Source organism: Alternaria hordeiaustralica, assembly GCF_023758085.1.
Source record: "Alternaria hordeiaustralica strain BMP 2776 chromosome Unknown scaffold_5, whole genome shotgun sequence".
NCBI classification, from domain to species: Eukaryota; Fungi; Ascomycota; class Dothideomycetes; order Pleosporales; family Pleosporaceae; genus Alternaria; species Alternaria hordeiaustralica.
In genome coordinates this window covers 475,112-487,439 of record NW_026056777.1, presented here as the reverse complement: position 1 = coordinate 487,439, position 12,328 = coordinate 475,112, and the positions used below count along the sequence as shown (strand labels likewise).

General features: G+C 52.3%; 5 protein-coding genes across 5 annotated transcripts; 3 read left to right on the top strand and 2 right to left on the bottom strand.

Annotated features, from left to right (window-relative positions):
* Positions 1–611: 611 nt before the first annotated feature.
* Positions 612–2,924, top strand: J4E84_003485 (uncharacterized protein; the record flags this gene model as incomplete). The annotated part of the gene is made up of 1 exon (XM_049386097.1): positions 612–2,924. One exon carries the CDS (start codon positions 612–614, stop codon positions 2,922–2,924), a length of 2,313 nt encoding a protein of 770 aa, XP_049245946.1.
* Positions 2,925–3,304: 380 nt separating this feature from the next.
* J4E84_003484 (uncharacterized protein) lies at positions 3,305–4,017 on the bottom strand (the record flags this gene model as incomplete). Its single annotated transcript, XM_049386096.1, has 2 exons — positions 3,305–3,769; positions 3,823–4,017. The coding sequence occupies 2 exons, from the start codon at positions 4,015–4,017 to the stop codon at positions 3,305–3,307; spliced, it is 660 nt and encodes a 219-aa protein (XP_049245945.1).
* A 1,003-nt stretch (positions 4,018–5,020) lies between these two features.
* Positions 5,021–7,698, top strand: J4E84_003483 (uncharacterized protein; the record flags this gene model as incomplete). The annotated part of the gene is made up of 4 exons (XM_049386095.1): positions 5,021–5,066; positions 5,248–5,645; positions 5,694–6,257; positions 6,307–7,698. 4 exons carry the CDS (start codon positions 5,021–5,023, stop codon positions 7,696–7,698), a joined length of 2,400 nt encoding a protein of 799 aa, XP_049245944.1.
* Positions 7,699–7,926: 228 nt separating this feature from the next.
* On the bottom strand, positions 7,927–9,074 carry J4E84_003482 (uncharacterized protein; the record flags this gene model as incomplete). The annotated part of the gene is made up of 2 exons (XM_049386094.1): positions 7,927–8,798; positions 8,852–9,074. 2 exons carry the CDS (start codon positions 9,072–9,074, stop codon positions 7,927–7,929), a joined length of 1,095 nt encoding a protein of 364 aa, XP_049245943.1.
* A 292-nt stretch (positions 9,075–9,366) lies between these two features.
* Positions 9,367–10,092, top strand: J4E84_003481 (uncharacterized protein; the record flags this gene model as incomplete). The annotated part of the gene is made up of 1 exon (XM_049386093.1): positions 9,367–10,092. One exon carries the CDS (start codon positions 9,367–9,369, stop codon positions 10,090–10,092), a length of 726 nt encoding a protein of 241 aa, XP_049245942.1.
* Positions 10,093–12,328: the final 2,236 nt, after the last annotated feature.

Sequence of the window (12,328 nt, the reverse complement as noted above, 5' to 3'; positions counted from 1 at the left end):
CATGCTGCAGGCCCGCGCATGGTCAGATGGCACTGCCGACCAGCCCTAAGACATCATACCATTAACGCAAAGTTTCCAGCACCAACCGCCTGCGGCCGTTCACAGGCAAGCTCTAGTCATTGACTAATAAGCAGCAACAACGTGATAAGCCCGTTCACGACTACTCGTCAATTGCCCTGGTGGCCTTTGATGCAAGGCAGTCAAGTCCGCGCAGTCAGCCGCAGCACCCCAACGTTGCCCCAGCTTGCGCGTGGAATATAACTTTGGCCACCTTTCAGCCTGGAGATGTTCATTGATTTTACGCAAACACCACCCTATAACGCGACATTCTGACATTCAGTCTTGTCCGCGCAGTCAGCCGCAGCACCCCAACGTTGCCCCAGCTTGCGCGTGGAATATAACTTTGGCCACCTTTCAGCCTGGAGATGTTCATTGATGTTACGCAGACACCACCCTATAACGCGACATTCTGACATTCAGTCTTGTCCGCGCTTCCATCTCTCTTCGCTAACCGCATGAGACCCTCAGCGAAGGGGTGATCCTTACGGTCTTCCTCTATCCTCGCTTGCACCTTCGCATCAGCCTAACGCGCGATACCGCCTACCCAAAGCATGTCTCATATCCCGTACCTGGGTTCACCGAACGAAAGCTGGCAGGATCTTGTTGCCTGGGACGACGAATTGTACGACCCTTTCTTCCAAGGGGAGACCAACTACACGGGCACTCAAGAGCGCAGCTACGTTGCAGGCCACCAACTATCGGAAAGCTATACCTCTGAGCCTGCGTATCTGGTTTCAGCACCGCCCTCAATCGCCGACGAACCGCCTTCGCTCGAGTATACTGTTTCGGCCCCACCATCCATCCTAGATGGGCAGTCTTCATTTGAACAAGTGCATGGCACCTCTCTGTCCTTTGACACGATATCCACTTCTCCGCTCGTCGTACAAGCGGATAGCCAGTACTTCGGATCGTTTGGTGCCTGCGAAAACAGTCTCCTGTCGCCGCTAGGAACCATCAGCGATTCACCCATTCTGGACACACGATATGAACGTATTCCAGAATCCTTCACTTCGTCGGCAGGGTCCTTCGAGAGCACGGCTGAAACAGTATTCAATCCTCATGTTGCGGACTCATCCCATTCCTTTAGTGGCCTGGATATGAGACACTCCCGGCTGTTTTCGAATGTTGGTACATGGGCAGAGCAGCCACGGATCATCGAACCTATTGCAGAAGACGACGGAGGCAGATCAGAAGCCGAACCAATCCCAATCCCTCAATCTTTCTCACAGAGCTATAGTTCGATGCTGCCATCCTATCGGCGATCAGATGGCGAGTATGATCTACACAGTCGTAGTAGAGCCATCGCCATCCCGGATACTACACGTGGACAAAGCGTCAACAATCGGGCTACAGCGTCTGCATCGGCACGAAGAGCTCCTCCCATGCTCTCCGTATCACCAGGCACTTCACGCTACCCTCGCAGTGTTGCGCTGTCCAGAAGCGCTTCGCTCTCTCGCCGCAAAGCCTCTACTCCATCTCCTACGTCCGATGCCTACGGGTGGGTATCCTACCAACCCAATCCACTGACCAATCGTCTGGCCCCCACTAGCACAGAGGGTATGTCAGGTAGAGCGCTAAAAGGACGAAAGAGAGCTCTCACTGCTGAGCAGCGCCAGCACGCAGCGTTGATGCGCATTATCGGCGCATGCTCCAATTGTCAACGGCGGAAAGAAAAGTGCGACCCTGGTACTCCGTGCAGAGCTTGTCTTGATCACTATAAAGGTGATCTTGTCAACCACCCGTGTCGGGATCATACGCTCATTGATCTGTCTGCGGCATTCCTTTCTGACCGTCTCGGGTGGCATCCAACCGCACGACCCTTGGAGTCCTTCGTTCCGGCTGGCCAATTCCAAATCTCAAAAGAGGTCACCTACATCATTCCGCTGAACTTCGGCTTTGGTCCATCATTCCCAGTTTCAGTACACCCTGTGCAGCTCAACGACGACGCTCCTCTGGTACACGAACATATCATCTACTCATGGCCGCCACAGCCTTATACCGGTTCACCACACGAGCATGCCGTCCTACCAGCTGTACTAACAACTGATGCGCAATTCCAACTAACGCAAATCCTCGACTCCCACTTGTCGCTACTAGTAGCTCACCACTTCCGCGCTTTCCCACTATACTGTTCGCCGCTCCGAATCCTACGCGACATCTACGTTTTCTCGCGATCCCTCTCAACGAAATCTTCTCACTACCGCATACTCCACCAAGCACTCAAGCTGCTTGTACTTGTCCACATTGGCGGCGACATAACACTTCCATCACGCTCTGAGAGCCCAATGTTGGAACAAGTCATCCGCAGCACGATGAACATACCTGAAGACCTCACTCCCACACCATGCTTCATCCGCTCGCAGTTCGGCGCGATCATGCCTGCTCTCGCTCTGAGCTTGATGAAGGATGTACTCACATCACTGGAGCAGCTTCTCTTGAACAAGAACTGCGATGAATGGCCTATCGCCCTAGCTGTTCTCATTACTGTCTTGATGACGGTGGAATCTATCCATTACCACGCCGCGAAGCTACCGTACCACACCCGCTACGACTTCACGCGCCCATCTACTACGGAAGAAAATGTAGAGGTGGATGATCATGGTGTCAAAGAGTTACTTGAGTTTTACATCGCTTGCTTCTCTGGCTGCCACGCTAGACTCAGGCCGGACTGGGAGGGCGAGTCATTGCAGTCCCACCAGACGGGCACACCAGAAGATGTGTTTATCCAAAGCCTGCGCGAGGCTATCAAGAGAGAGGATACATCTAGCCATCTGATCAAGAAAGCTAAAGAGAAGAGACAAGGTGCCGACATGGGGTATTTCTTCGATCGGCTTGTCGCGCGCCTCTTCACTCTGAGGCATTAACACCCAGAGTTGCATTAACTATTTCCTTTTTCGTGGTGTTCTATTTATCTCTTCCCTGAGCGCATGGTCAGGCGGTTCTCAAGTTATGCTGGGCGTCGAAAAGGCTGCGATACCCTTCTTTGTAGACGACTGTACATTGTCTTCGTTTATGCGTTGGCGTTTTTCCTTTCTTCATTTACGACTAATGCGCTCACGACTATATCTTAATGATGAACGACCTCATGACGGCCTCTATTGGCATACTCGTGATTTGCCATAGTTCTTAGGGTATCCCGAAGGAAGAGCCCAAATTTAGACAATTCAAGATATAGAACAAAACTTCCTTGTGCTTCGTGCATCATGCGTATTATTATTCGAAAAGGATCATCTCGTTCTACTAATCACGCTTTCGCGCCAGACATCATGCCCGATACCGAGACAACAGCCCACTTGACACCCATCCACAACATACCGCACATCAATCCCAACACTACAAGCATAACCACAATCATGCGCCTCCGCATCTCAAGCGCGTCGCCAATCTCCAACTTGGCCATTTTCCTAATCTTCCTATTCAGATGCCATGACTTTTTCTTTTTCCCCGTCTTGGGCATCTCCTCGCCTTGCTCGTCTGGCCGCGGCCCTATAGCGTCATGAGGCTCTACGTGTCCGATGGTTCCTCTTCGACCCCATGTTGAATCGTCGGGGTCTTGGTAGGGTTCTGGATCGAGCCAGCTGGACGGGGCGAGATAGGTGAGGAGAGAGAAGCCGGGGGAGTGGGCTTCGGTGCGACGGGCGCGATTGCGGTAGTTGACGAGGAAGAGGGAGAGGAGGAAGGATATGAATAATACAGGCGTCAAGATAATCTTTGAGATTTGTTAGGAATGAAAGAGTAGGTTCGTCGTTGGAATTGGCTTACTCTTGTCAAAAGCGATTCTTGGTCGTCGTTCAGCTCGTTTGCTGGGGAAGATGGCAGCGAGGGTATTGGTGTGGTTGCGAGTTCCTCGAATGGGTCTGATCTCTTCTTCTTGTGTCTCCGTCGTGTAGATGGGGGTGAGGGTGGTGGGCTCGGTGGAAGATGCTGGTTATGACGGAAGTCGTGTGCTGCAGACATGTTGTTCATCAGAACGCGTGCTGCAGCCAATTGATTGTGGAGTGAGAAATGTTCATCCAGTGTTTTCAATCAAGGTACCATACTGAGCATCTGTGTAACAGGGCCTGTAGATCCTTTTGGTTAGAGCGTTGGGTTTGGAAAGATGGGCAGCTGGCAGTAAGACGGTGATCTTGCTGGGTACGATGCGGCAGGCTACGGATGACGTGTGGTGCCCTACTGTCCATAGGGCTTGCTAGCCTGCGCCCGACCGCGTTCCACGCAAGCGTTCGAAAACGATGTCATAATGGGTCCAGACTTTTCCGTCGACAGCGTACCCATCTCCTCCCGAAGATAGGTTTACTATGTCGTGAGCAAGGGTCGCGGGGACTCCCGTGGGGTAATATACGCGTATTGCGACGCATGCATTATCGAGGTCGCGACTACAGCCAAGTCGCATCACGCGATATTACCCGCAAACTCCACGTTTCGTGATCGACTCAAGCATTAGCATAGCCCCCGGCTAACCGCTCTTCGTACACCTGGAGATTATTCGCATCGTTCCTCGCATACTTCGCCAAATGGGGAACGGGCTCGAGGATCTCCGACTCGACCGAACCCCCGAGAGCCCGCAAACGCAAGATAACATTGTTGCCTGGAAATCCTGGCCTACTATAAGTTTCCGTGGTCAGCAGTAGTCCTTGTACGGCCGTTAAGCGGGCATTATTCAGCTTCATTCGCTGACCTAATACACGGACCTAACGGACGAAAGACCGTCCGAGCCTCCTCGATTTGCTTTGAAACCCCATCACTGCCAGCAGCTTACGTCTGACTTCTTGCTACCACTGAAGCCTCTTTATTTCTCATCAACGGGGTCCGTTTGTTCCTGCCAGAACAAGTTGCGGACGCGATAATATATCCATCAACTTCCGCGATCCGGAGTGCGCCGTGCAGAGCCGAGTCCGGACGAATTCGTCGCAAGAGCTAGGTTCGTGCGATCGGGGTGGTTGGAACACAACGAATCGAGATGCCCAAGGAGGAGACGTTACCGACACGCAAAAAGATGCGTAAGGGTACGCATAGCTGCTTCGAATGTATGTGAATCCAGTTATTGCCTTAGTTGAATAATCACTCTACACCACACTGCTACGCGTCACTATTGCTCTTTTCTGTTGCGTGCATCATCACGCCAACATCCTGCTCTACTTTATCTTTCATCGTCTTGATACTGTGGGCCTTTCTGATGGAGTTTAGGTCGTCGCCGCAAGATCCGATGCATCTTCCAGCCCGACAATCCGGATGTCTGCTCAGAATGCTTCGCGCGCGGCAGCAGGTGCATCGACCAAGAACATGCCAACCCGGAAGTCATTGTCGATCATAGGAAGAACCTCCGTGAGCGAGTATCACGACTAGAGGCCTTGGTCGACACGTTGCTAGAAGACAAGACTGTCAAGTCAGAAAGCCGGAGTCAGAGCCAGAGCTTAGCCGACACCTCATCACCAAAAGCACCTACTACTTACCACAAGGACACTTTCCCGCCGACTCCTCTTTCCTCAGGAGCCTCGTCCAACATTTTCCAATTGCCGAACAACCAGCGTGCTGCTTCAGACCGAGGTCATCACATACCTATCCTCTCTGTGTTCGAAGATGCAGTATGTACTTCAACACTCTAAGCTCTATCTGATACTTACTATCTACAGCTCAACGATGCCGAAGCGCAAGCGAAGGCCCGCAATTGTCCTTTGGAGCAATCAACACCAAAGCCCGGAGGAGCGGCTGACGATCGGTATACTATAGAAAACAGACACGACGATGACATAGCTGCTGGAGCCACCATCGCGCACTCCGCAAAACGAGAGAAATGCAAGCAAGCATTGATTGCGATGCTGCCGCCTTACGATCAACTCACCAAACTTCTCAACTCGAACAGTGACTGGTGGCAGACATGGCGGAGAAAATGCAGTGGCACCTCCGGTCCTGAGCAAACACTGCCTCAATTTGCTGCGCAAGCCCTGACGACTGGAAACATTGGCGCGATTGCTACTGTTGTCCTGTCAGTTGGAATCTGTTCATCGGAGGATGACGACGATGTTGAGCGCTACATCGAAGCTGTGGACCGATGGTTCTTGTCTGATGATGAGTATGCAGCAAGCTTGGAGGGCTTGGAGTGTCTCATCTTGAAGTCCAAGTGGTACGCGGATGTAGGTCAACCACGACGAGCTTGGATCGCATATCGAAAAGGCTTGATGTATGCCCAGCTCATGGTAAGTTCATGCTGTCGAAAACCGCCGAACTAAGACTAACTCATGAAAGGGACTGCACCGTAAGCGCACAGCCTCAGCACCACACGAAAGCATCTGGTGGGCTTTGTACCACGGCGACCGGTTCCTATCTCTCTTGTTGGGTCTTCCATACGGTGTCACTGACGCGCATTGCGACCTGACGATGCCTGATGTTGGCGACGGCACATACGTCCATCCCCTGGTCGGTATCACGAAGCTCTCACAGCTTGCAGGGAGGGTCATCGATCGTAACCAGGGAGTCGCCGAACAGTCATTCGCCTGGGCACTGCAACTTGACCAAGAACTGGAAGACCTGTGGAAGAAGTTCGACCCGGCATGGCTAAACTACACAGAGTTACTCGCCGACGCGGAGACCAATGCAGCAGAACTGCGAGAGCGAATCATGGGTCAGATTATCTTCCATCAGATCCGTGTGTACCTGCATCTGCCGTTCATGCTCAAAGCAGCATCGAACTCACGCTTCTCGTACTCGAAAACCGCATGCCTGAACGGCTCACGAGAAGTACTACGACTGTACCAGTCTCTGCGGATGGGACACATCCAGCCGCTCTACGAGTGCAAGGCTATCGACTTCATCGGTTTCACAGCTGCAGTTCTTATCCAAATCGGCCTACTCAACTTTGGCATGGTCTCATCATCTTCAGGCAGCGGACCTACTCCGAAAGAGATTGAAGAAGACGTGCGCCTCATCGAAGTAAGCATCGACATCTTCCGCCGCGCATCCAGCGAAAAGGGAGGCAAAGTCGCCGCTCAGTCCGCCGAGGTGCTCGAAAAGATGATGAGCAAGTTCAAGGGCACAAGCAATGAGATAGACGAAGCCTGCACCGGAGAGGCCAACTTTGTCATCCCGTACTTCGGTACCATCTCTATCAAGAGAGGGGGCCAACTAGTCAAGAAAGGCCCAGCCCCTCCTGGTCGTTCACCCAGCATGGGGAGCTCAAGATCCCCCGGGACATCAGCACAACTCTACACACCCACGTCGGAGAAGCCGTCGCGGACTTCTTCGGACGTCTTCTCGCAGCCCACACAGTCGCTTAATGTCACGCCCAAGACGTCCGTCTCCGCAGGTACCGCTACCTCGGCCTTCAACTTCACCGACCCATCGCCCTTTGTGTCGTACGACGGCTTCTACAACTGGAACAACCTCAACGCAGATGACGCATCGGCGACCGGCGCTGCTGCAGGAGGCACGTTCAACTCGCAGATCAACGACGACAGTATGAACAACTTCCCACTGCCGACGAACAACTTCTCATGGCAACATATGCCCATGGATATCGATCAAGATTGGTCTTGGTTCTTGAACGATGCGCAGACGACTCAAGGTATGGGTAACGGTGTGCCACCAGCGCCCACTGTACCACTTGATTTCAACGCACAGGGCTTCCCTGGCTTTGGCTGAGGGACGAAGTGTTGCACAGGCGTTTATGGTGGGTTCACATTCACTACGAGATACGTAGCCGTGTTCGAGAAAAGTATGGGGCCATGTACGATATCAAGTAATTGTGTAGATGGGTTCAGAGTTTCTTTTTGATATCCGAGCTGCTAGATGCTACTCCACTCTCGCTGGCAATGTGCGAGGCAATTGATCTTTCTATTCAAGAACATGGCCTGAGACCTTGATGTGTGCCTACAAAGTCCAGATAACAACCCTTCCATCCACACCCGTGGAACTGATCTTGGTGATGCCGCTTCCGCTCTCTTCAAAGCTTCGGATAGTGTTGATGGTGTTTTGGTGCACAGTCTTGAGCTTGGTGTCATCCGTGCCCGACTTGCCCTTAAGATCCATCTGCCTGAACATGTTCAACGCGCTCTCCTCACGCTGATCCGATAGACCAGGTCGGCTCTTAGCCTCCAGACTTCCAGTAAGCTGCCAGCCAGACTCGTCACCCTTCAGACGGTAAGCCTCACAGTTGTATCCGGCAGCGATGATCTCATCCTCAGAGCTCCACAAGAGCGACATGAAAGGCAAGACTTGAGTGCTAACACTGAGGATGGCGCGGGGAGCTTGTTCGGGACCGCTGGGGTATACGACGGTGAGAGTGCTGTCGTGGGATGCGAATGCGAGGGCGTTGCCCGAGGGAGAGAAGGCGACGCTGTGGACCCAGCCTGCGGTGTTGTTCAGATATTCGCCGCAGATAGTGTTGAACGGGAGACGCTCTCCCCATGCCGAGGGCTCCGGACGCGCGTCCACGTTCTTGATGAAGGAAGAGAGCACACGAGCGTGTCCGTCGGTAGATCCTGCGGCGAGCAGGACCGAGTTGGGGTGCCAGGAGACACAGGTGATGGTGGAGCGAATGGGCTTCTTGATGTGCTTGGAGACCCACCAGTTGTCCTCCTCTTCAAAGTAGCAGACGGGGATCAAACGAGCACCAGAGCCCACGGCGAACTTGGTCTCGGAGGGTGCCCAGCGGACACAGGTAGCAGCGCGGTTGATACGGAGGAGCACCAGTGTGGGCTTCCATCCCTGCGGCGAAGGCTCCCAAACGTAGGCGTTGCGATCTATTGCTTGCATTAGCTGCCTGCTCCAGCCCACCAGATAGCTCCGAGCTTACCCTGCGAGCAAGTCACAATCTTGCCAGAGTTGGGTGCAATGTCTACACCGGTAACTGTCTTGTCGTGACCCGTGAGCTCATCCTTGAGCTTGTATCCGCTGCCCGTCTTCTGGAAGAGGTCGACGTTGTTCTCTCGGGTTACAGCGAGCGTCTGTCGGTCGGCGGAGAAGGAATGGTCCGCAATGGGATGGTGGAAGAGGTGGTGAGCTTCAGGACCAGACATGATGGATATGAGGGTAGGCGTGCAATAGGAGACTCTCTACTACTGCCAATTGGTGTTTTGGGTTGCAAGCTGTGGAGCTTTGGGAGACTTGGTGACGTGGGGCTGCTGGCTGGCTGCGATGCTGCGGGTGTTAGCGTCGTCTTGGCTTTCCCGAAAATCACGGCGACTGCAGCTTCGACATCAACGCGGATTGGGGGATTTTGCTACGCGACGGACACTTCTTGACACAGTATGATATATGTCACCCTGGAATATACACACGGATGCTAACTATGTCGCAGAAACCGCCAGCATGATCCTCAGGCGCCCACTTCTAAATGCGACATCCGCAGTGTCAATACCGAAGACATGCGTACGAAACCTCCAGCACTCAATCCCCATGCGCCCGGTGCCCAAACCGATACCATTCATTCCCGATCACACCGCCTTCCTCAGCGCAATTGGCCGCGGTCTCTCCGCACACGCAACCAAGATACCGTCCTGGGAAGCCCTCTTCACACTCACATCGCCGCAATTGAAGGAACTCGGCGTTGAGCCAGCACGCTCGAGACGCTATCTATTACAATGGCGGGAGAAGTATAGAAACGGAGAGTATGGTATTGGAGGAGATTGCAAGCACGTTCAAGACGGTGTGGCAGAATTGAAGGTCGTTGAAGCACCAGTGCCGCCAAATCCCGAACTCGGCAACACCATAAGTCCCCGCTCCGCAGCTGCCACGGCAACACATGATCCGGGTACGAGGAAGCTGGTTGTTAATGTACCAGTCGGTGCTGAGGCGCCAGTCGAGCCCGTCGAGACATTACCCAAGGTGCAAGGCGTTATCGTCAAGGGTGCGAAGACCATCAAGGGCAGCTTTGTGGAACCAGTTAAGGGGAGCGGAGGTCTACGAGCACGGATACGACTGCAAGAGGGTATTTGGGAAGTAAGGAGAGGGCACAAGGTCGATGGTGGCGAGAGGAGAAAGGCAGAGGTGCGGGCGAAGCGCAGGGCGGCTGAGAACAAGGAGAAGGCGAGGTAGATCTAAGTGTTAGGACATGAAGTAGCAGATACCGATTCTTGTACAATGAATGTTATTATACCTAAGTATATGTGTACGACGTCAGAAGACCAGCCATTGGCAGGGTGGATGACCCGGGGTAGGGGCTTCAGCCGTAGTGGAACTATCTGACAATTCGCCCCAATCTCAAGAGGCAGAGAAGCTGGCGTTGGAGCAGCCCAGAGTGTCAAAGCCGACACATACACATTCCGCTGTGCTCGATAGGACCAACGACCGCTACCCTAAATACCTCGCTCATATTTTAGGGCTTCCCCTCTGCTCCAATCCTCTCAACTCGAAGGTGATTAAGTGCCTGCTTCTCTCTCAAGGATCGTTGTATGGGTTGCTATAGGCGATGTCATCATGACAGAGGGAAGAGGAGCATGGGAAAGCTTTCTTCGCACTCTTTTGACGCCTCGAAGAGTTCGTTTACAAAGAATGTGAAAGCGCATACTGTTGCGCATGCTGAACCGGTAAACCCTAAGACTTTTGAAGTTCTCTAGCCTCCATTAGCAGCTCACCTTGATACAACGAACTTAAGCCGTAACTGAGAAAAGGGCAGGTGCTGGACAATGCATAGATAAGTAGGGAGAGAGATGTAATGTAGCATCGCGATGGCGCAATACGACAGGGTCCATGAACAAAAATCTGCTTCCAAGTTAGCAAACCAGACCTCAAAGTGTACATCAAGACTGAACAAGTCGGTAACATCTCAGACAATAAGTTTTCGCACATTGAGACCACGCGTCCGGGTTCTCTGTTGCGAAGTATCTATAGAGGTGCATTCGTGGGAGATTAGGCCATGAAGCACGTCGTGTCATCCTGGAAGATAAGAAGGAAGGAAGGGGTCTACAAGAACACACGTACCAGGTTTCAATTGACAAGGAACAATATGCTGCCTGGTCATTCTCTCCTGCGTCCAGGTGAGGTGACATGCATGCGCATTCCCTAGTACCCGGTATGCGAGATGCAAGCTTGTACTAGCCGCAGGTGTGAACGCAGCTGCATGATGGCTGGAATGGAACCTCCAAGTGAGTGCCGCACATCAGGTAGATGTGTTAGTGAACGGGAGTTTGCGAAGACGCAAGAAAATTCCGTATGTTGAAGTTGAGTGTTTGTGTTGTGGTTGCCTGCCTTGATCTATGACAGCAAGTAGGTATGACGCTAGTCCTCATCACTAGCGCCACTCCGCTCCTGCGTCTTGCTCTTACCTCACCTGCAACAATCGAATAGAGGAGGAAGGGCTTACTGAACCTGAATTCGTACCAAGAGAGTTTCGCTATATCTGTCTTCTCTCATTTCGCATGAGAATGGCTAGTAGGCAAGTTTCAAGAAGTACCACCTCATACTCCCGAAACCACGAGTCACCCAGCGAGAATGTTTCTTCCAACCATCATCATACCAACACATGTCGTATCACCCATAGCTGCTTAGGAACCCATATGTTCTACCCAAACAAATTTCTCATCTAATATGTCATCCCATCGCTCGCCTATAGATCACGGACCGCGACATCCATAAGTCTCCGCCAAAGCCAGCTCTCAGCAACACAAAACACACAATTCACAACATTCCATGCCCTCCCCATGACCACAAAAACGCTTCGAGCAGATAGTCTCTCTTCGGAGATTGCAACATAGCACTATGCAGGTACGCCCCTCCCGCACCCGTTATATACGAGAGCCGAGAAGCCCTTAGTTCCCGGCCTCCCCTTTCCCACGCCCATCAGCTACGCCACGATAACGCCTCCCGCCCATTATCGTGACCGTTAACCGTTACCACTAACACAAACTTTCCCCCGCCACTAGGTTCGACATGTGAAAAGAGGGGTCACTCTAATAAAATATAATTCAACCAGTCTCGCATATGCAACAATGAAAGATCGAGACCGTGTTTGTTGTGCGATTATAGATTCTAAGCTCAGCTACTCACCTACCCGGTTTTCGCTTCCTCCCAATTGTCTAAGAGTAATTGCGTTTGTTATATACAAAAATAGATAAGGGAAGACAATTGATTGTATGGCGCAAAAATGAGCCTTTCCATGGGTTGAACGAGACAAAAAAGTGACAAACTCCGTGTATGCAAAGAACGCAAGGGAAAGATCGAAAACGCCGGTTGTGTATGCAAAGAGGCTAGGAAATTAACAGGTAAATGGTGTATGTTCAGCTCCAAGTCGCGCTGCATGAGTCTTCGTATATCATCGATCTTTTTCTTCTGG